This window comes from Theropithecus gelada, chromosome 10, assembly GCF_003255815.1.
Source record: "Theropithecus gelada isolate Dixy chromosome 10, Tgel_1.0, whole genome shotgun sequence".
Lineage (NCBI taxonomy): Eukaryota > Metazoa > Chordata > Mammalia > Primates > Cercopithecidae > Theropithecus > Theropithecus gelada.
The window spans coordinates 67,271,948-67,295,800 of NC_037678.1; the positions used below are offsets into that span (position 1 = coordinate 67,271,948).

At 43.4% G+C, this 23,853-nt stretch overlaps 1 protein-coding gene across 4 annotated transcripts in view; it reads left to right on the forward strand.

The window, feature by feature from the left end:
* Nucleotides 1-6,980: 6,980 nt before the first annotated feature.
* The window catches only part of LOC112632677 (ubiquinol-cytochrome-c reductase complex assembly factor 1), a 108,697-nt gene continuing 91,824 nt past the window's right edge, over nucleotides 6,981-23,853 (forward strand). For 3 of the 4 annotated variants that reach the window (XM_025398519.1, XM_025398521.1, XM_025398524.1), the window contains exons 1-2: nucleotides 6,981-7,184; nucleotides 23,127-23,231. In XM_025398519.1, coding sequence (XP_025254304.1) covers nucleotides 7,161-7,184; nucleotides 23,127-23,231 — 129 coding nt within the window. In that variant the 5' untranslated portion in view covers nucleotides 6,981-7,160. The remainder of the gene's footprint in view (nucleotides 7,185-23,126; nucleotides 23,232-23,853) is intronic. The other variant, XM_025398522.1, reaches the window with a different exon arrangement.

Genomic DNA, 23,853 nt, shown 5'->3' on the forward strand with positions numbered 1-23,853 from the left:
GATGGATACTCTGTTTATCGTAGGCTTTGGCACCAGACGTTGTGTATGCCTCTTCATTCTGAGTCTAGCCATCGTCCTAGGCAACCTAAATGTCTGTGTACATGACACATCCTAAATTCTGGGTTCTCAACTCGTTCAAGGCCTCCACTTCAGGGACTTTTCAGTTTCACTTCACTTCAGCCACATTCTTCCACAGCCACCTCTAATTCTGAAATATTAAATTCAAACATCTCACTCTCTGACCCCAATTTCTTATCTTTTAAATTCTCATTCAATTATTCTTTTAACATTTTATTTTATTCATTTGTTCCTTTATATTTTCTAACAGCTCCTCCCTCTCTTTATTTCTTTCACCATACAGATTTCCTGGCTTATCATTTGAAACTTTCTTGACAACATCGGCATTTATTTATTTATTTATTTATTTTTTGCGAGATGGAGTCTTGTTCTGTTGCCAGGCTGGAGTGCAATGGCATGATCTCGGCTCACCTCTGCCTACTGGGTTCAAGTGATTCTCCTACCTCAGCCTCCCAAGTAGCTGGGACTACAGGTGCGTGCCACCATGCCCAGCTAATTTTTTTTTGTATTTTTAGTAGAGATGGAGTTTCACCATGTTGTCCAGGATGGTCTCAATCTATTGACCTGCTGATCCAGACAACACTGGCACTTTCTATGCTCTGATTACATCCATTACTGACCTGGAAACACCCTAATCCTTCATTGAATCCAACTCTAGCTCTCTCTCCTGCTAATACTAAGACAGCAAATGACTGGAGAAAAATCACACAGAAATAGACTGATGCCATTAACATTTTTGTTCTTAACCTGGGCGTACGTGGCCCCTGCCTACAGTCCTAACTACTTAGAAGGCTGGGCAAGAGGGTCACTTAAATGCAGGAGGTTGAGGCTACAGTGAGCTATGACTGTGCCACTGCACTCCAGGCTGGGAGACAGAGATCCTGTTTTCAAAAAAAATTATTTTTCTCTTAAATGTACAAGAATGTTCAAGAAAATATTGGTTATTAGAAAAAAATGGAAAAAAGCTGTCTATCAACTATACCATATCTGTGGTATAGTCATATGATAGAACAGTTTTTTTGTTTGTTTGTTTTGTTTTGTTTTTTTGAGACTGAGTTTCGCTCTTGTTGCCCGGGCTGGAGTGCAATGGCGTGATCTCGGCTCACCGCAACCTCTGCCTCCTAGGTTCAAATGATTTCCTGCCTCAGCCTGCTGAGTAGCTGGGATCACAGGCACGCGCCACCGAGCCCAGCTAATTTTGTATTTTTAGTAGAGACAGGGTTTCTCAATGTTGGTCAGGCTGGTCTCAAACTCCTGACCTCAAGTGATCTACCCACCTCGGCCCCCCAAAGTATTGGGATTACAGGCGTGAGCCACAGTGCCCGGCTGATAGAACAGTTGTTAAAATGAACCGGATCTATACAAAAATTCTATATAAAATTTTGAAATGCCGGGTGTGGTGGCTTATGCCTGTAGTCCCAGAACTTTGAAGGCAGAGGCGGGCAGATCGCCTGAGGCCAGGAATTCGAGACCAGCCTGACCAATATGGTGAAACCCTGACTCTACTAAAAATACAAAAATTAGCTGGGCTCGGTGGTGGGTGCCTGTAATCCCAACTACTTGGGAGGCTGAGACGGGAGAATCGCTTGAACCCAGGAGGCGGAGGTTGTGTGAGACAAGATCACGCCATTGCACTCCAGCCTGGTGACACAGCAAGACTCCATCTCAAAAAACAAACAAACAAACAAACAACAACAAAAAAAACTGTTTCTTGATTTTTTATTTTAATTAATTCATGTATATATTTTTTGAGACAGGGTCTCACTTTGTCACCCAGGCTGGAGTGCGGTGGCACGATCAATGCTCACTGTGGCCTCGACCTCCCCAGGCTCAGGTAATTCTCCCATCTCAGCCTCCTGAGTAGCTGAGACCACAAGCACATACTACCACAAACAGCTAATTTTTTTGTGCTTTTATTAGATACAGGGTTTTGCCATGTTACCAGGCTGGTCTCAAACTCCTGGGCTCAAGAGATCTGCCCACCTTGGCTTCCCAAAATGTTGGGATTACAGGTGTGAGCCACTGTGCATGGTCCAAAGTCAACTTCTTAAATATGAATTAGGTAGCCCTCCCTACTTAATATCCTCCAATGGCTGGGTATGATGGTTTTCACATGTAGTCCCAGTTACTCAGGAGGCTGAGGCAGGAGGATCCCTTGAGCCCAGGAGTTCATGACCAGCTTGGGCAACATAGAGAGATCCTGTCTCTTGAAATATAATTCCTCCGGCCAGGCACGGTGGCTCACGCCTGTAATCCCAGCACTTTGGGAGGCTGAGGAGGGCGGATCACAAGGTCAGGAGTTTGAGAAGAGCCTGGACAATATGGTAAAATCCCGTCTCTACTAAAAATACAAAACTTAGCCGGGCATGGTGGTGCCCACCTGTAGTCCCAGCTACTTGGGAAGCTGAGGCAGAAAAATCACTTGAACCCTGGAGGCGGAGGTTGCAGTGATCTGAGATTGCGCCGCTAAACTCCAGCCTGGGCGACAGAGCAACCTGCCACCATAGCCGGCTAATTTTTTGTATTTTTTGGTAGAGACAGGGTTTAGCCATGTTGCCCAGGTTGGTCTCTGAACTCCTGGTCTCAGGTGATCCACCTGCCTTGGCCTCCCAAAAGTGTTGGGATTACAGGCATGAGGCACTGCACCCATCCTTAAAATACACTGTTTTATTTCCTACCTCAAGACTGTTCTGAAATCTTCTTTCCCTCTCCCACTTTCCAACATTTGCTGGTAGAATAGCATTTGTACATAGACCAATAGAACAGAATAGAGCCCCAAAATAAACCTATGCATTTAGAGTCAATTGATTTTCAACAAAGGTGCAAAGAACACACAATGGGTAAAAGGCAGTCTTTTTAATAAACGGTGTAGGGACAACTGGATATCCACATGCAGAACGAAATTAGACTCTCATCTCATACCATATACAAAAATCGAGGGCTGGGTGTTACGGCTTACACCTTTAATCCTAGCACTTTGAGAGACCGAGATGAGAGGATTGCTCAAGCCCAAAAGTTTGAGACAAGCCTGGGAAACATAGGGAGACCCCCCCGTACCCCGTCTCTACTAAAAATAAAAAAATTAGCCGGGCGTGGTGACACACACCTGTGGACCCAGCTATTCAAGAGGCTGATGGGGGAGGATCACTTGAGCCCAGGACTTGGAGGCTACAGTGAGCCTTGATTGCACCACTGCACTCCAGCCTGGGCGACAGAGAAAGATCCTGTCTCAAATAAAAATCACTTCAAAATAGATTTAAGCCTTAAACACAAGACCTCAAACTAAAATTACTAGAAGAAGAAAATATAGGGGAAAAGCTACATGACTTGGTTCTCCGCAATGATTTTTTAAAATATGACCCCACATGTTCATTGCAGTGGTATTCACAACAGCCAAGATAGGGAATTAACCTAAGTGTCCATCAGTGGATGAACCGATAAAGAAAATGTGGTGGCCGGGCGTGGTGGTTAACCCCCGTAATCCTAGCACTTTGGGAGGTCGAGGAGGGCAGATCATGAGGTCAGGAGATCAAGACCATCCTGGCCAACATGGTGAAACCCATGTCTACTAAAAATACAAAAATTAGCTGGGTGTGTGGTGGCACATGCCCGTAATCCCAGCTACTCAGGAGGCTGAGGCAGGAGAATCGCTTGAACCTGGTGCGGGGAGGTTGTAGTGAGCTGAGATTGCGTCACTGCACTCCAGCCTGGTGGTGGCAGAGTGAGACTCCGTCTCAAAAAAAAAAAAAAAAAAAAAAAAAAACAAAGAAAGAAAATGTGGTTTATGACCAGGTACAGTGGCTCATGCCTGTAATCCCAGTACTTTGGGAGGCAGAGGCGGGCAGATCACTTGAGGCCAGGAGTTCGAGACCAGCCTGGCCAGCATGGCGGAAACCCTGTGCCTACTAAAAATACAAAAATTAGCTGGACATGGTGGCACGCGTCTGTAGTCCCAGATACTCGGGATACTGAGGAACAAGAAGTGCTTGAACCCAGGAGGTACAGGCTGCAGTGAGCTGGGACTATGTCACTGCACTCCAGCCTGGGCGCCAGAGCAAGACTCTGTCTCAAAAAAAAAAAAACAAAAAAGTGATTTTTATATATAATGGAATGCTATTCAGCTTTAAAGAAGAAGGAAATGCTGTCCAGGCGTGGTGGCTCATGCCTGTAATCCCAACACTTTGGGAAGCCAAGGTTGGCCGATCACCTGAGGTCGGGAGCTTGAGACCAGCCTGACCAACATGGAGAAACCCCATCACTACTAAAAATACAAAATTAGCTGCATGTGGTGGCACATGCCTGTAGTCCAGGCTACTCGGGAGGCTGAGGCAGGAGAATTGCTTAAACCTGGGAGGCAGAGGTTGCACTGAGCCGAGATTGCACCACTGCACTGCAGCCTGGGTGACAAGAGCGAGGCTCTGTCTCAAGGGAAAAAAAAAAAAGAAGGAAAGGCTGACATCTATGACAACATGGATGAACTGGGAGGACATTATGTTAAGAGAAATAAACAAGGCATAGAAAGACAAATCCTGCTTGATTTCTCTCAAATGTGTAATCTAAATAAGTTGAACTCATAGTAGTAGAGAGTAGAATGGTGGTTACTAGGGGCTGGAGAGATGTTTGTCAAAGGATACAAAATTTCAGTTGGGAGGGATAAATTCAGGAGATCTATTGTAGGCCAGGCACGGTGACTCACACCTGTAATCCCAGCACTTTGGGAGGCCAAGGCAGGTGGATCACCTGAGGTCGAGAGTTTGAGACCAGCCTGACCAACATGGAGAAATCCCGTCTCTACTAAAAATATAAAATTGTTGGGCATGGTGGCACATGCCTGTAGTCCCAGCTACTCGGGAGGCTGAGGCAGGAGAATCACTTGAACTCGGGAGACAGAGTTTGCAATGAGCCAAGATCACGCCATTGCACTCCAGTCTGGGCAACAAGAGTGAAACTCCGTCTCAAACAAAAACAAAAACAAAAACAAAAACAGAAGAGACCTATTGTATAACATGGGGACTGTAGCTACTATGAATATGTATTGTATTCTTGAAAATTGCCTAAAGAACATATTTTAAGCATTTCTAGCACAAAAATATGAGGTAATGCATATATTAATTAGATTGACTTAGCCATTTCACAATGTATACATATTTTAAAACATCCTGGCTAGGTGCACGGTGGCTCATTCCTGTAATCCCAGCACTTTGGGAGGCTGATGTGGGTGGATCACCTGAGGTTAGGAGTTTCAGACCATCCTGGCCAACATGGCGAAACCCCGTCTCTATTGAAAATACAAAAATTAGCCAGGCGTGGTGGTGTGCATCTGTAATCCCAGCTACTTGGGAGTCTGAGGCAGGAGAATCGCTTGAACTCGGGAGGTGGAGGTTGCAGTGAGTTGAGACTGTGCCACTGCACTCCAGCCTGGGCGACAAGAGTGAAACTCTGTCTCAAAAAAAAAAAAACAAACAAAAAAAAAACCAAAAAAAAAACCATCCTGTTCTACACAGTATGTATTTTTTTGTCAATTAATAAAAAATCAATAAATTTTAAAAAGAATAAAAGAATAATAGAGTGAAGCTATTTCCCATGGCTAGCTCGTCTTCTTCCTTTAGATTTCATTTTACATGTCACTTTCTTGGAGAGGCCTTACCAACCTAACTAAAGTAGTTCCCCAGGTTTTATTTTTTTCACTGGGTTCCTATGCCTCCCCAACCAGTCTAAGAACTCCATGAAGCCAGTATGTCTTGTGTTCAGTACATAGGGAAGACTCAATAGGTCTTTGTTGACTGAATGAAATGAAAGAAGTCCTTCAACATCCTGCCCCTCTGCTCCCTCAACCCCCAAAGCACCAGTACTTTGTCTTCTCTTCTCTTGGGATATAATGGAAGAGGAGTCTTCTACCAAGGCCGTTCTCTGCCACTTTCCTCAGGAAGTTCCTTGCCTCCTTGATTCATTCTCCTGTATACTCTTTTTTTTTTTTTTTGACACGCAGTCTCGCTCTGTCGCCTAGGCTGGAGTGCAGTGGCCCAATCTCAGCTCACTGCAACCTCTGCCTCCCAGGTTCAAGCGATTCTCCTGCCTCAGCCTCCCAAGTAGCTGGGATTACAGCACAGGGCACCATGCCTGGCTAATTTTTTTTTGTATTTTTAGTAGAGACAGTGTTTCACCATGTTGGTTAGGCTGGTCTTGAACTCCTGACCTCAGGTGATCTACCTGCCTCGGCCTCCCAAAGTGTTGGAATTACAGGCGTGAGCCACCAGGCACTGCCCTGTATACTCTTCACTAATCCTTTCCTATCAATATTCAAATAGGTTCTCCTTAAACAACCAACCAACCACAAATCCCAAAAATTTCTTCCTTTACCAGGCACATGACCGCCCTCTTGCCTTGACTTTCAGGACTCAGTTGTCCCCCGTATTCCTTTTATCTTAGTCTCCTTCTCTGACTTTTTTTTTTTTTTTTTGAGACACAGTCCTGTTCTGTCGCCCAGGCTGGAGTGCAGTGGCGCGATCTGGGCTCACTGCAACCTCCGCCTGGGATTACAGGCACACACCACCATGCCTCGCTACTTTCTTTGTATTTTTAGTAGAGACGGGGTTTTGCCATATTGGCCAGGCTGGTCTCGAACTCCTGACCTCAGGTGATCCGCCCGCCTCGGCCTCCCAAAGTGGTGGGATTACAGGCGTGAGCCACCGCGACTGGCCCTCTGGCTCTTTCTAAAGACTGAGATTTCCCAAGGTCCTGTTCTTTTAAACCCTCATTGAAGAGTGTTGGGATGGAGTCTGGGAAGGAAGAGCTGAGGAGTGGGGCTGGGTTAGGTGGGGAATAAAGAGAGGGGTATGAAAAGCCCGAAGATGGGCATGGGAGAAGGATTTGAGCTACTCTGACGTGTAGTGAGGAAGACAGCAGGGAGGCGCGTGCCCGGGAATGACAGCCTCATGCACAGCCGAGAAAGCAAGCGCGCGTGCGCTTAGCGGCCTCTCTGCGCCTGCGTCGTCCGTGCCAGTCTTTCGCAGGCAAAAGGAGGACATAGAAAAGGGGACACCGGAAGCTCACTCTTCACCCGGAAATGGTTATTGAAGAACATGGCGTTGCTGGTGCGAGTCCTTGTGAGTGAAGGAGTAATTTTCTACGGTAGCCCTCTGGGTTCCGGGTTGGAGTTCGACAAGGCAGGGCGTGAGGGATTGGAAGGAATTGCAGGAGGGGAGCCTATGTTATAGCTAGGCTGCGTGGCCGCTTTTCCGTGGGGAAACTGAGGCAGCTTCCTACCTCTTCCTACCCCCGTTTTGACCTTAGCTCCCCTATCTTTCGAGGAGGGGAAGAGTGACATCTGGCCTTTATTTGATGGGGTTTGCTTTTCCTTCCGTCCCCCATGTAACTGCTTCCCCTCAGGGAGAGGAGTATGTAGGACACTGATTGGAGTTTCAGGAGACCTGGGTTCTAGTCCCTGACTGTCACTGATGCATAGGGTGACTTTAAGCCTGTCACTTTTGGGCTTCATTGTCCCTATGTGAAAAACGAGGACATTTATCTCCTGCAGTCCCTTTAGATTCTGAGATTCTCAGTGTTTCTTTCATAGGTCATAAGTCAGTTCTTAACTGTACAGTTAGGTGGAATATAGATTATTAGATTGAAAGCTGCGTGAGAATTGGAGCCATGTCTGTCTCGGTCGTTTTCACTTTGCCTAGCATGGTGTCTGGCACATCATAGGTGCTAAATGATTACTTGTTGAATAAATGAATGAAGTAAGGAAAGACTATTAGACTCTTTAGCACCCGTGTATGAAACTACTGCACCTCTTGAGATTTAGTCCTGATCCTTCTAGCATACTCTTTCCTCTAGGAATTAAAAGAGAAAAGAAAGTGGCAGCAGAAAAAACGTTAGGATACAGAGCTTAGTTTTTAATCATGGAGGGATGGGAGGGTTTATAATTTTAGCGAGTCTTCAAATATTGGGTCAAAGACATAGATTTTCATAGTAGACATGGTCTATTCCTGCCTCTGGATATCTTTTGAATTGTTATTTTACATTTGTGTTTTTGATCTTTTTATATATGGCTTACAAGGACGGCAGTTTTACTTCTTGTGTTCCTTGCCAGCCTAGCAGAGTGAGGTACCCTGAATTGCTGTTCAGTAAATTTTTAATTGTAGAATCCCCCCGTAACTGCCAGAAAGATTCACCTGGTGAAGTGATTGTTTGATTTCAGGCCAGAAATTGATTCAGAAATGAGGACTGCTGGGGAAATGGCAATTAGTATGATCTGAATTTAGTGTTTTTTTTTTCTTCCCCTCCCACCCTTTAGTTGTTTTTTTTTGTGACAGAGTCTTGCTCTGTCGCCGAAGCTGGAGTGCAGTGGTGCGATTTCGGCTCACTGCAACTTCCACTCCCAGGTTCAAGCGATTCTCCTGTGCTAGCCTCCCGAGTAGCTGGGATGACAGGCATGCACCACCACACCCAGCTAATTTTTTTTTTTTTTTTTTTGAGACAGAGTCTTGCTCTGTCACCCAGGGTGGAGTTCAGTGGTGTGATCTCAGCTCACTGCGACCTCTGCCTCACAGGTTCAAGCGATTCTCCTGCCTTAGCCTCCTGAGTAGCTGGGATTACAGGCGTGTGCCACCAGGCCAGGCTAATTTTTGTATTTTTAGTAGAGACGGGGTTTCACCATGTTGGCCAGACTGGTCTTGAACACCTGACCTCATGATCCGCCTCCCTTGGCCTCTCAAAGTGCTGGGATTACAGGCATGAGCCACTGAGCCTGGCCTGATAACTAACATTTTATAGGGCACTTACTATGTGCTAAGCACTTTAAAATACTTCCCTAATCCTTATAACATCCCTTTGGAAAGGAGGGCATGTTATTTCCTCTATTTTACAGATAAGAAAATGGAACCACAGAGAAGTATTCCTGGCCAGGCTCGGTGGCTCACACCTGTAATCCCAGCACATTGGGAGGCTGAGGCAGGTGGATCACTTGAGGCCAGGAGTTCAAGACCAGCCTGGCCAACGTGGTGAAACCCTGTCTCTACTAAAAATACAAAAATTAGCCAGGCCTGGTGGTGGGTGCCTGTAATCCCAGCTACTTGGGAGGCTGAGGCACGAGAATTGCTTCAACCCAGGAGGCAGAGGTTGCAGTGAGCTGAGATTGCGCCAGTGCACTCCAGCCTGGGTGAAAGAGTGAAACTCTGTCTCAAAAAAAAAAAAGTATTCCTGAAACATTCTTGTTAGTCTTGCCTTATTTTTTCCTCTTTTTGTCTTGTCAGCCAATATTTTCCCTTCTCCAGTGATGGGTTTGGGAAGGAGGAGGAAACAAACACTGCTATTGTTGAGTGACTACAGCAGAGAGCCTGGGCATTTGATCGGTAGAACTGGACATACTTATGGTTTTTATGAGTTGTCCTGGGCATTGGTGATCGTTTTTGCTTTTCTTTGGAAATCGTAAAAATTACAGAAAGCCACCCTGTACTTTAGAAAATTTTTAAAAATTGTGGTAAAATACATATAACAAAATTTACTTTTTAAACTTTTTTTTTTTTCTGAGATGGAGTTTTGCTCTTGTTGTCCAAGCTGGAGTGCAATGGCGTGATCTAGGCTCACTGCAACCTCTGCCTTCCGGGTTCAAGTGATTCTCCTGCCTCAGCCTCCCGAGTAGCTGGGATTATAGGCCCGCACTTTTTAAGTATACATTTCTGTGGTATTGAGTGCATTTACACTATTGTGCCATCTTTACCACCCTTATCCACAGAATTCTTTTCATTTTGTAAAACTGAAACTCTGAACCTATTAATAGTTCTCTATAGTCTTTTCTCCCCAGCCCCTGGCAGCCACCGTTCTACTTTCTGTCTCTGTGAGTTTAACTACTCTGTGTACCTCATATAAGTGGAATCATACAGTATTTGACCTTTTGTGACTGGCTTATTTCATTTAGCGTAATGCCCTCAAGGTTCATCCATATTGTAGCATGTGTCAGAATTTTCTATCTTTTTTTTTTGGAAATAGGGTCTCGCTCTATCATGCATGCTGAAGTGTAGTGGCTCAGTCATAGCTCACTGCAGCCTTGACCTCCTGGGTTCAAGTGATCCTCCCACCTCACCTCCTGAATAGCTGGGACCACAGGTGTGTGCCTGGCTAATTTTTTTTTTCTTTTTTGTAGATGGGGTCTCCTTATGTTGCCTGGGCTGGTCTTGAACTCCTGGGCTCGAGCAATTCTGTTGCCTCGGCCTCCCAAAGTGCTGGGATTACAGGCGTGAGCCACTATGTCCAGCCTGTTTAATTTGTTGAGGAATTGTTCTACTGTTTTCCACAGCAGATACACTGTTTTACATTCTCACCAGCAGTGCACAAGGGTTTCAGTTGCACCACATCCTTGCCAACACTTAGTATTTTCTGGTTTTTGTTTGTTTTTGAGACAGGGTCTTGATCTGTCACGCAGGCTAGAGTGCAGTGGTCCAGTGACAGCTTACTGCAGCCTCGACTTCTGGGCTCAAGTGATCCTCTCATCTTAGCCTCCCGAGTAGCTGGGACTACAGGTGTGTGCCACCATGCCCAGCTAATTTTTACATTTTTAGTAGACAGGAGGTTTTGCCGTGTTGCCCAGGCTGGTCTCAAATTCCTGAGCTCAAGTGATGCTCCTGCCTCTGCCTCTCAAAGTGTTAGGATTACAGGTGTGAGCCACCACACATGGCCTTATTTTCTGTTTTTTTTTTTTTGACAATAGCCATTCTAATTATGAAGTGGTGTCTCATTGTAGTATTGATTTACATTTCTCTAGTGGCTAATGATATTGGGCACCTCTTCAGGTTTTTTTTCTTTTTGAGATGGAGTTTCGCTCTTGTTGCCCAGGCTGGAGTGCAATGCCGTGATCTCGGCTCACTGCAACCTCCGCCTCCGGAGTTCACATGATTCTCCTGCCTAAGCCTCCCAAGTAGCTGGGATTGCAGGCCCACACCACCAGGCCCAGCTAATTTTGTATTTTTAGTAAAGACACGGTTTCCCCATGTTGGTCAGGATGGTCTCAAACTCCCGACCTCAGGTGATCTGCCTGCCTCGGCCTCCCAAAGTGCTAGGATTAGAAGTGTGAGCCACCGTGCCTTAAATTTTGTATTTTTAGTAGAGATGGGGTTTTGCCATGTTGGTCAGGCATGACCCACCGCATCTGGCAAGTTTTTTATGTATTTTGAATATCAGTCCCTCATCAGATATATGATTTGCATGTATTTTTCCTAGCCTATGGGTTGCTGTTTCAGTCTGTTGATACTGTTATTTGATACACAAAAGTTTTTAATTTTCATGAAGTCCAACTTTTTTTTTTCTTCTTTTATTGCCTACTCTTTTTTTTTTTTTTTTTTTTTTTTTTTAAACAGGGTCTTGCCCTGTCACCTAGGCTAGAGTGCAGTGGCATAATCTAGACTCACTGCAGCCCTTGCCTCCCAGGTTCAAGCGATTCCCCTGCCTCAGCCTCCCGAGTAGCTGGGATTACAGGCATGCACCAGCACACCTGGTTAATTTTTATGTTTTTAATAGAGAGGGGTTTTTCCCATGTTGGCCAGGCTGGTCTCGAACTCCTGGCCTCAAGTGATCCGCCCACCTCAACCTCCCAGAGTGCTGGGATTACAGGCATGAGCCACCATGCCTGGCCCTAATATTGCCTACTTTTTTGATATCGTATCCAAGAAATCATTGCAAAATCCAATGTCATGAAGCCATTCCCGTAAGTTTTCTTTTAAAAGTTTTATTGTTTTAGGTCCTACATTTTGGTCTTTTATCCATTTTGAGCTAATTTGTGTACATGTTACAAGCTTTTACTATATTTTATGAGCTGTTTTCTTAGTGACCTGCCCTGGGATTACAATGAACATCTTAATTCATAACAGTCTTGTTTGGATTAATACCAACTTGATTTCAGTAATATGTAAAGACTTTCTTTCTATGTAGCTCTGTTCCTTCCCCCAGGTTGTGTTATTGGCATCTAAATTACATCTTTATCCATTATATGTCTACCAATGTAGATTTATAATTATTTCTTCTTGTAGTTGTCTTTTAAATTAAAAAGAAAAAGAAAAAAATTACAAACAGAAAATCCATTTATACCATATTTTTTATTTACGTAAACAGTTACTTTTACTAGTCTACTTTATTTCTTCATGTAGATTTGAGTTATTCTGTAGTTTCCTTTCATTTCAACCTGAAGGTCTCCCTTATTCTTGCAGGGCAAGTCTACTACTGACAAATTCTTTCCATTTTGCTTATCTGGGAAATCTTCATTTTTCCTTCACTTTCGAATAATAGTTTTGCCGGATATAGAATTTTTGTTTGAAAATCTTTGTCTTTCTGTGTTTTGACTATTTTATCCCACTGTCTTCTGGCTGCTACAGTTTCTGAGAAGAAATCAACTGTTAATGTTCTTGAGGATGCTTTGTATATGATGAGTTTCTTCTCTTGCTCATTTAAAGAATCTTTGTCTCTTGGCAGCTTGCATATGATGTGTCTGCGACTCTCTTTGTGTTTATGCTATTTGGAGTTAATAGAGCTTCTTGGATTCCTAAATTACCATTTTCCATTATATTTAGGATGTTTTCTGCCATTATTTCTTCAAATATTTTTCTGTCCTTTTATTTTCTTTGCTTCTGAGACTAATTATACATATATTGGTGTGTTTGATGGTGTTCCACAGTCTGAGGCTGTTAAATTTGTTCTTCTTTTTTTCTTTTTTGCTTTTCATTTTGAAGCTATTAATTTGTCTTTATTGCTTTTCCTTTCTGTTCCTTGGACTGGATAATCTAAATTGACCTATCTTCAAGACCACTGATTCTTTTCTTCTGACTGTTGAAATCTGCTGTTGAGCCCCTCTAATGAGTTTTTCATTTTAGTTGTTGGACTTTTCAATTCCAGAATTTATTTTGTCTTTAGAAAAATAACTTCTCATTCTGTTGATATTCTCTTTAGTGAGACGTCATTCTCATACTTTCCAATAGTTTGTTTGTTTATGTATTTATTTTTTTTTTGAGACGGAGTCTGGCTCTGTTGCCAGGCTGGAGTGCAGTGGCACCATCTCAGCTCACTGCAACCTCCACCTCTTGGGTTCAAGCAATTCTCCTGCCTCAGCCTTCTGAGTAGCTGGGATTACTGGTGCCTGCCACCACACCTGGCTAATTTTTGTATTTTTAGTAGAGGTGGGGTTTCATCATGTTGGCCAGGATGGTCTCAAACTCCTGACCTCAGGTGATCCACCTGCCTTGGCCTTCCAAAGTGCTGGGATTACAGGTGTGAGCCACTGTGCTCGGCCACTTTCCAATAGTTCTTTAGACATGTTTTCATTTAGATCTTTGAACATATTTGAAATAGTTAAAAATCTCTTTGTCTGCTGTCTGGATTTTCTTAGAGACAGTTTCTATTGATTGCATTTTTCCCCCTGTGTGTGGGCCATACTTTATTGTTTCTTTGCATGTTTTATAACTTTTTTTTTGTTGAAAACTGGACATTTTAAATAATGTGGCCACTCTGGAAATCAGATTGTTTCCCTTCCCAAGATTTGTTGTTGCATTTTTGTTTAGTGACTTTTCTGAATTGATTCTGTAGTCTGTATTCTTTGTCGTTTGTGGCCACTGAAGTCTCTGCTTAGTTTAGTGGTCAGGTAATGATTAAGCAAATTTCTTTAAATTTCTGTTAAATTTCTTAAAATTCTGTTATCACTGCCTGGAAGCAGTGAGTATCCCAGTTTTTCCTGTGGGGCTCTGTGTGCATGTTGGGATGTACCTATAACTCTCTGCCAGACATTCGATAACTACGCCTTAACTTTCACTTCCTGCTGTGCAGAACCTCAAGGTCAACCACAAGTAAGAGATGTTCTTAGATCTTTCCTGAGCATGTGCACAACTTTGGGTATGTGCACAGACCTGGGTATGTTCATGGCTTCCTAGATGCCATGAATATGTTGGGACTTTTCTAAGCCCCTGTGGATGTCTCATTCACCAGCTTTTCCTTTAAACCTTTTTGGTTAGTCTATTGTTTTCTCCACCTGTTGTTCACTGCCTCAGGAAGCCATGAAGTCAAACAGTTACCTCTATCTGTTTTCAACCGGTGCTCCTGGGGAAAAGGTTTTTATCACACTGGGTGAGTTCTAAGACACTCTTGAAATAGGGCCATCTAAGGAACTATCAGACAGATTGAATAATGCCAATTCTTTGTAAGGCTTTGATGAACATCATCCCCATTCTGGAGTCAACTTTTCTCTTGAGGAGACTAGTTATTTAGTGGTTGTTGCTATTTAGAAACCAAATCTGGATGCTACATGTGCTCATTGCTACTGGAGTGTCATTGTCTGCAGGCCCTATGAGGATGTGGGTGGGAAATATATATATGTCTATATATACACATAAACATGCATACATCTTTTTCTTTATATATTAAAAGCCCACACCAGTTATTCTAAATCCATTCTAATACCACAGGGTTTGTTCTACTCTTTTGCCTTGCCATATTTGTTAACTCCTTTCTCTGATAGAAACCTGACCCTTCACCCTTAATGTATTTATTGATTTACTCAAATCTTTCCTGTGTGTAATCAATCTTTTGAAAGCTCAGATTGAAAACTCCCAACAAAGTGGGAGGAGGCAGTGTATTCAGTAATTTTTTTTTTTTTTTTTTTTTTGAGATGAAGTCTTGCTCTTGTCCCCCAGGCTGGAGTTCTATGGCGCGATCTTGGCTCACTGCAACCTCCGCCTCCCGGGTTCAAGCAATTCTTCTGCCTCAGCCTCCCAAGTAGCTGGGACTGCAGGTGCACACCCCCATGCCTGGCTGATTTTCTTGTATTTTAGTAGAGACGGTTTCACTGTGTTGCCCAGGCTGGTTGTAAACTCCTGAATTCAGGCAGTCTGCCCGCCTTGGCCTCCCAAAGTACTGCAGTAATTTTTTGTTGTTGTTTGAGATGGAGTCTCACTCTGTCACCCAGGCTGGAGTGCAACAGCATGATCTCTGCTTACTGCAACCTCCTCCTCCTGGGTTCAAGCGATCTTTGTGCCTCAGCTTCCCGAGTAGCTGGGATTACAGGTGCGCGCCACCACACCCGGCTTATTTATATATATTATATAATTTTTAGTACAGACTGGTTTCACTATGTTGGCCAGTCTGGTCTTGAACTCCTGACCTCAAGTGATCCACCTCGGCCTCACAAAGTGCTGGGAATACAGGCATGAGCCACTATGCCCGGCCTGTATTCAGTAATTTTTGAAGGAATGGTTAAACATTCTCTTCTTCCCTCTGTGGAAATATCCTTTTGTATTATAGCATGCCATATTGTAACTGGAAGGAAAGTTTGTTACCGTAGTATCTGTTCTTTGGACTCCGGAATTGAATTAATATCCATGGCATTTGGAATATAGGCACCAGCGGTGACTTATAAAGTGGATTTCGACTGGGCGTGGTGGCTCATGCCTGTAATCCCAGCACTTTGGGAGGCTGAGGCCAGGGGATCACCTGAGGTCGGGAGTTCAAGACCAGCCTGATCAACATGGAGAAACCCCGTCTCTACTAAAAATACAAAATTAGCTGGGTGTGGTGGTGCATGCCTGTAATCCCAGCTACTTGGGAGGCTGAGGCAGGAGAATCGCTTGAACCCAGGAGGCAGAGGTTGTGGTGAGCTGAGATTGCACCATTGCACTGCAGTCTGGGCAACAAGAGCGAAACTCCGTCTCAAAAAAAAAAAAAAAGTGGATTTCATGTTTATAATTGATTTTCATTATTCACAGATTCTATATTTGTGAACTCACCTAGTTGCTAAAATTTTTTTGAAACCCCAAAATCAATACTTGCAGCACTTTTGTAGTCATTTGTGGACATTTGCAGAGGGTAAGGAATTTGAGCTGCCAATGTGCATGTTCCTAGCTGAGGTGGGTCAACATTCCGCCTTCTTGTTTCAGTTTTCATACTGTAACAAGTATTCTTTTCATGGCCTGTTTAGTGCCATATTTTTCATATTTTTGTGCTTTTGTTGGTGAATCCCATCTTTAAAATGTCCCCCAAGTGTAGTATGGAAATGCTATCTAGCATTGCTGAGTACAAGAAGGCCACAATGTGCCTTATGGGAAAATATGTTTATTAGGTAAATTTTGCTAAGTGAGTTATAGTGCTGCTGGCTGTGAGTTCAGTGTTAATGAATCAACAATGTATATTAAGTAGGGTGTTTTTCAACAGAAACCCATAAAGCAAGGCTATGTATTGATTGGTTGATGAATGTTGTGACCAGAGGCTTGCAGGAACCTAAGTCTGGCATTTCCTCTAGAAGCAATTGTTCAGTATTTGCTCACTCAGTGTTTGTGGTGATTTTATGGTGAATAACTAGAATCCGCTACACCTGTGAATTGTTTTCTAGCTCATGAATGAGCCAAGGAAAATACTGTGTATCTTAAAAAAACCACATGCACAATTACAGGCCTGTCAGTGGACTGATTAAAGGGTAGTCAGTACAAGAGGTGGTATGTCAGAATGTTTTGAGATACTGATGTAAAAATCACTGCAATTAGCAATGTGCACGGGAAAGAAAAACATGAAGCCTATCTTAAAAATTTTGGTTTTGAAGTGTTGGAAAGGCAAAATGACAATAAAACTAGTTCCCATTTAGTAACAGTGCATTTATCTTAAGTTAAAGGAATAACTTTTTGCCATTGGGAATGGCTATAGATGTTTTTTGAACCTGGGAGAAGTTGAGATGTGCTAATTGTTATAGGCCTAATATTTTAGTACCTTAAGAGAGAGATAAGTACTTCCACAGATATATATTTATAGATGAAGTGTTAGAAGAGGTGGAAAGGAAAAAGGACAAGTAGAGGCTGACACGGTGGCTCATGCCTGTAATCCCAGCACTTTGGGAGGCCAAGAGGGGTGGATCACCTGAGATCACGAGTTCGAGACCAGCCTGGCCAACATGGTGAAACCCTGCCTCTACTGAAAATACAAAAATTAGCCGGGCATGGTAGCGTGCCCCTGTAGTCCCAGCTACTTGGGAGGCTGAGGCAGGAGAATTGCTTGAATCCGGGAGGCGAAGGTTGTGGTGAGCTGAGATGGTGCCACTGCACTCCAGCCTGGGTGACAGAGTAAGACTCCATCTCAAAAAAAAAAAAAAAAAAAAAAGGACTGAGTAGAGCCAGTAGAACCAGAAGCTGACATCTAGATGGATTTCTTTTTTTTTTTTTTTTTGAGTGGAGTCTTGCTCTGTCGCGCAGGCTGGAGTGCAATGGCATGATCTTGGCTCACTGTAACCTCTGTCTCCTGAGTTCAAGCAATTTTCACTGCCTCAGCCTCCCGAGTAGCTGCCACCACGCCCGGCTAATTTTTGTATTTTTAGTAGAGATGGGGTTTCTCCATGTTGGCCAGGCTTGTCTAGAACTCCTGACCTCAGGTGATCTGCCTGCCTCGGTCTCCCAAAGTGCTGGGATTACAGATGTGAGCCACCGCGCCCGGCCTAGAGAGATTTCTTGAAGCAATTGAGCTTATAGTTTGGGTTGGAGTGAAGAGGAGAGTCCCAGAGGAAATTACTACAAGGGAATTAACATGTGTGGAGTGGAGCAGTGATTCCCAAACCAGAGAATCTGAGTCAGGTTTTGAAACTGTTGAGTGGAAATCACAGTAAGTATTATGAGTTTAGAGGGATCCAATTGGTAAAGACCAGTAAGGATCAGGTATTTAAGTTACAATAAAGAGGTCCTTGGAAACTCTTTTGAGAAAGGGAATGAATGCCAGATTCCAAACAATATTTTAAGAAAACGGTTTTTGCTTCTCTGTCAGTTTGCTGGGGAAAGCAGGGCTTGCATAATTCAATAACCGTTGTTCATAACAGTGATGCCATTGGTTGTGTTTTTCTGTTACCAAAGTGCTTTTAGAAATGTTCCTGGGAACACTTCTATGAGATAGCTTTTATTATTCCCATTTTTCATAAGGGAAAATGGAGGCCCAGATTGTTGAGTAACCAGTTCACAGCTATTTGATGGCTGACTTGGGATTACCTTTTCTGCTACACTTCAGTGGTTTCAATTAAGGATTTGGACAAGAATTGTAGAATTGGAGAAGGAAAGAACAGCTGATTGTTCCTTTCTTCTAATAAGAACTGATTTAAAAGTAATGGCCTAAGACCTACCGGAGCCAAAATTACAGAGAAAAATTTTGTTGACATTGGAAATTACATGATGAAATTCTTCAGAAAATCTTCCAAAAGTTTGCATTGTTTCAACTTGTAATTTCCTCTTGCTCCCCCTGCCCCCACGCCCTTGGCCCTGAATCTGAAGCAGTTTCCTCTTATCCCATACTTAACATTTTTAGGACAGGAACATCTGACATTGAATGATTCTAGTAAATCTGTCAGTGTTTGTAAAACAAAACACCAGTAACTGTCTCTCATTTGGAAAACCACTTCAACCGATCAAACTGCAGCTCAAATAAAATATTTTTAGCTCCACTTTTCATTTGAAATATAAGGTGCTGTAAGTGGCAATTATACAATTTTAGAACTGTGAGACACTTTAGAAAGCATCTGTAGGTTTAAAAATTTAATACCTTTCTCCCCCCACCTCAACCTGTTACTGTCTACTTGAGGAAATGGAGATTCAGATTCAACTTAATATTGTGCTGAACATACTGCAAGGTACATTTGTTAATTTTAAAGAAAATCCCAAGAAGTAGGGATTTTGTCTTATTTTTGATAAAAAGAGACAACCAAGGCTCACAGAGGTGATTATCTGATATGTAGCTTCTGAACAGTACTTTCTGCCTTTAGTTATGTGGCACTTTCCACAATATGCTGTTTTAATTGGTTCCAGACTAGGTCATACAATGTTACAGCTAGAAGGTACCTGGCAGATACTCTACCCTTTCATCCCTGGGTTCATATCTTAATCCTGCTGTTAGAACTGTGTGATATTGGGAGGTTGTTTATCCTCTCCATGCCTCAGTTTATCCTCTCCATGCCTCAGTTTCCTTTTTTATTTTATTTTATTTTTTTTTTTGAGACAGAGTCTCGCTCTGTCGCCCAGGCTGGAGTGCAGTGGCGCGATCTCGGCTCACTGTAAGCTCCGCCTCCCGGGTTCACGCCATTCTCCTGCCTCAGCCTCCCGAGTAGCTGGGACTACAGGCGCCCACAACCGCGCCCGGCTAATTTTTTGTATTTTTAGTAGAGACGGGGTTTCACCGTGGTCTCGATCTCCTGACCTTGTGATCCGCCCGCCTCGGCCTCCCAAAGTGCTGGGATTACAGGCGTGAGCCACCGCGCCCGGCCTCCTTTTTTATTTAAATGGGATAATGGTATACCTACATGAGTGGTGGTTGTGAAGTTTAAATGAGTTCATATATGTAAAGTATCAAAAAAGTGCCTGCCATCAAATGCTCATTAAGTATTCCTGATAATTGCTGTGAGGAAACTGAATGTCACAGATATTAAATTACTTGTAAAGATAATATTAGAGTAGCTGAATTTAAACTAGAATCTTTGACTGCTAGTACAGTTGTCCCTGAGTATTCCTGGTCCTTTGGCTCCAGGACCTCCCTCGGATACCAAAATCCATGGATGCTCAAGTCCTTGATACGAAGTGGCATAGTGTTTGCATATAACCTATGTATATCCCCCATGTACTTTAAATAATCTCTAGATTACTTACATTTAATACAAGATAGGTGCTATGTAAATAGTTGTTATACTGTATTATTTAGGGAGTAATGACGAGAAAAAAAAGTGTAAATGTTTAGTATGGCATCTTTTTTTTTCCTGATTTTTTTTTTTTTTTGAGATGGAGTCTTGTACTGTCGCCCAGGCTGGAGTGCGGTGGCGTGATCTCAGCTCACTGCAAGCTCCGCCTCCCGGGTTCATGCCATTCTCCTGCCTCAGCCTCCTGAGTAACTGGGACTACAGGCGCCCGCCACCACACCCGGCTAATTTTTTTGTATTTTTTGTAGAGATGGGGTTTCACCGTGTTAGCCAGGATGGTCTCGATCTCCTGACCTCGTGATCCACCTGCCTCGGCCTCCCAAAGTGCTGGGATTACAGGAGCTACCTGGCCTGATTTTTTTTGTTGTTTTTTGAGACAGAGTCTCCTTCTCTGTTGCCCAGGCTGGAGTGCAGTGGCACAATCTCTGCTCACTTGCAACCTTTGCCTCCTGGATTCAAGTGATTCTTATGCTTCAGCCTCCAGAGTAGCTGGGACTACAGGTACATGCCACCATGCCTGGCATTTTTTTTTCCTGAATATTTTAATCTGTGGATGGCTGAATCCATGGATGCAGAACCCATGGCTGTGGAGGGCTGACTGTGTTGTACATCATGCCTTGCAAAGGATTTTCAAGCAATTTATGTGTGTGGTCCTCATTATGGCCCTATAAGGTCTACAGGTCAAGTGAAGAAAACCCTGAGATCCCTAGAGTTGGTTCCTAAAATTAAGATTTTCAGTGCTATGTACATGGCTGTCATTTATACGGTAGAATGTATTTCAGCTTCTTAAAATAAAGCAGACTTCTCATTTAACAAGACAGAACTCTCCCTTTCTCCAGCCTAGCCTCTCCCTTTGGCCAAGAAACCTTTCTGAAGTGAGCTTCATGTTAGAGGGAAATTGTGAATCTCAGTTTCTACTTGAACAGCCATGTAATCTCTCTTGTCTTGGAAATCAAGTTGCCCGTGTGTGTTTTCCCACTGTAAAACTTCTACCCTAGTTTCCTCCTCCTCTTGGGGATGATGATGATCTCAGCATTGCTTACTATAAAGGGATTCTATGAAGATCAGGTAAGGAAGTCAGTGTTTATGAAAACACACTGTAAGCCAGGCACAGGTTATGCAAGCCTTTAGTCCCAGCTACTTGGGAAGCTGAAGTGGGAGGATCACTTGAGCCCAGGAATCAGGCATTTGAGGCTGTAGTGTGCAATGTTAGCACCATGACTAGGCACTGGACTCCAGCCTGGGCAATGTAGTGAGACTCTGTCTCTTAAAAAAAAAAAAAAAAAAAAAGAGGCCAGGCACAGTGGCTCACATCTGTAATCCCAGCACTTTGGGAGGCCGAGGTAGGTAGATCACTTAAGGTCAGAAGTTTGAGACTAGCCTGGCCAACATACTGAAACCCTGTCTCTACTAAAAATACAGAAATTAGCCAGATGTGATAGTTCATTCCTGTCGTCCCAGCCACTCGGGAGTCTGAGGCATAAGAGTCACTTGAACCCGGGAGGTGGAGATTGCAGTGAGCCGAGATCGTGCCACTGCATTCCAGCCTGGGTGGCAGAGCAAGACTCGGCCTCAAAAAAAAAAAAAGAAAAAAACATTGCAAACTGTAATTTGAATTATAATCTAATCATAAAATGCCAGAAGTCTGCTTATTTTGTTTCTCTTCCCAGAGGGAGCCCATGCCCACTGCTTGAGTCACCTATTACCAGAATTATTTTAGTCTGTGGAACCAGTAGTAGGCAGTGGTATATCTTATCCTTGGAGAAATGAGCATGTGGAGGCTTGGTCTTGGTCCTGTTTTGGAAGTTCTTCATTCATGTGATACCCTATTCTGGCAGGATTTCTAAACTTAGGTACTAAAGGTCAGATCTGGAATGATCCTGAGTACAGTCGCTTCTGTCCCTGTGGAATTAGAGTGTGCCACCCTCCTGGCATATGGCTGCAACCCAGATATGATATTGTGAGAGAAGAAATATATATTTGGTCTTTATCCCTGGTTCCTGGCACAGAGCTCTTGAAACCCTTGCAAAGTGATTGGGGTGAGAGGAGTGTCTTTTGTTATTTATAATAAGCCCCTTTCAACAATATGTAAGTTTATGGGGTTTTTTTTTTTTTTTGTATAGCCGGGGGTCTCACTTTATTGCCCAGGCTGGTTTCGACCTCCTGGCTTCAAGTAATCCTGCTTCGGCCTCTCAAAAATGCTGAGATAATAGGAGTGAAGGCATGAGCCTCTATGCCCAGCAATGAGTTTGTGTTAATAAGGTGACTCTTGGAAGGTAGAGGCTGGTTGCTAGAGGAACAAATATGTGAGTAGAAGGTTGGAACTTGTAGCTTCTCCCACTCCTCCCTGACTTTTGGAAGGGGAGAGGGGCTGGAGATTGAGCTAATCACCAATGGTCAGTGATAGTCAATCATGTCTACATAGTGAAGACTCCATAGAAATCCTTGGGTTTGGAGAACTTCTGGGTTAGTAAATATATCAAAATGTAGGGAGGGTGGCACACCCGGAGAGCAGGCTCCCACCCCATACCTCGTCTTTTGCATCGCTTCCATTTGGCTCTTCTTCCCAAGGCGTATCCTTTATAATAAACTGATAAACGTAAGTGAAGTGCCTCCCCGAGTTGAGCCGTGCTAGCAAATTATTGAATCTGAGGAGGCAGCTGTGGGAATCCCCAATGTATGGACAAGTTGGACAAAAGTGTGAGTAACCTGGGGACTCACTACTTGTGATGGGAGTCTGAAGTGGGGACAATCCTGTTGGATGGAGCTGTGAGGTCTCTGCTGACTCCAGGCAGTTAGTGTAAGAATTAAGTTAAATTGTAGGACACCCAGTTGGTGTCTGCAGAGAATTGGAGAATTGCTTGGTATGGAGACCTCTTGCCCCTGCACATTTGGTATCAGAAGTGGAGTGTTGAGTATAGAAAAAAGAGTTTTTCATCTCTACCAGAAGTTCTCTGAACCCTGTCATTTAGAATTTTTATGGAGGCTTATGGTTGGCATGATTGATTCAATCACTGGGTACTGGCGATTGGCTTAGTCTCTTAATGAGGTGGGGATGCCGTGAGGAGTTGAGGTTGAATTCCAACCCTCTACTCCTGTGGTTGGTTCCTCTGGCAACCAGCCTCCATCCTGCATGAATCACCTCATTAGCATAAACTCAGGTATGGTTGAAAGGGGCTTATTATGAGTTACAGACAGCCCCATCACTCAGAAATTCCAAGGGTTTTAGGAGCTCTGTGCCAGGAACTAGAGATGAAGACCAAATATGTATTTCTAATTATATGACTGTCACAGGTATACTCTTTGCCTTCCATGTAGGGAGTATGATTTAGATTCCTGACAGATTATTTTTTTCTTTCTCTAGAGGAACCAGACTAGCATTTCCCAGTGGGTTCCAGTATGCAGCCGATTGATACCTGTGTCTTCTACCCAAGTACAGGGTGGCAGGGCTCTGTCTGGCACTTCCCAGGTAAGATTTGTTGTTCTTTTGCTTAGTATGAAAAACTTAGTGTTTATGTGCAAATGTCATGTATTTATAGATTAGCCAACCAAATTGTGTGATGGAAAAACCTCATGAGACCACTCTGGGTCTCTGTGGTGCCAGCTTAGGACTGATTCCTAAAGTATGGTGTCTAGGGCGTTGCTTCTAAATGCCCTAGCAGTGGAACTTAGCCTAGGATACCATGCTACAGTCTGATGATTTTTACTGTTAGGGAGTATTTCCAGATATTCATCTCCGAGTTAACCTTTTTCAGTTTTCTTTTTGTAGCCACCTTGTGCTACTTTTATTTGGGCGTGAGAATTATTTCTTTTTCCTTTATATGAATATGAAATCCAAGAAACAATTATTTGAGGTATTCATTTACCGTTGGCCACCTAATTCATTGTAATGTAGTTCACCTTGGACCTTGTGTGAGGGCTTTTCTCCCCTCCTGATTTTTGTTAATAATACAAATAATTTAGTAATAAGGGAAATAAAAATCACCTACAACTTCAAATCTGAAAAGTCAGTATTTTCATCTCTGCTGGTTCTTTTATAGCCTCTGTGTGTGTGTGTGTGTGTGTGTGTGTGTGTGTGTGTGTGTGTGTGT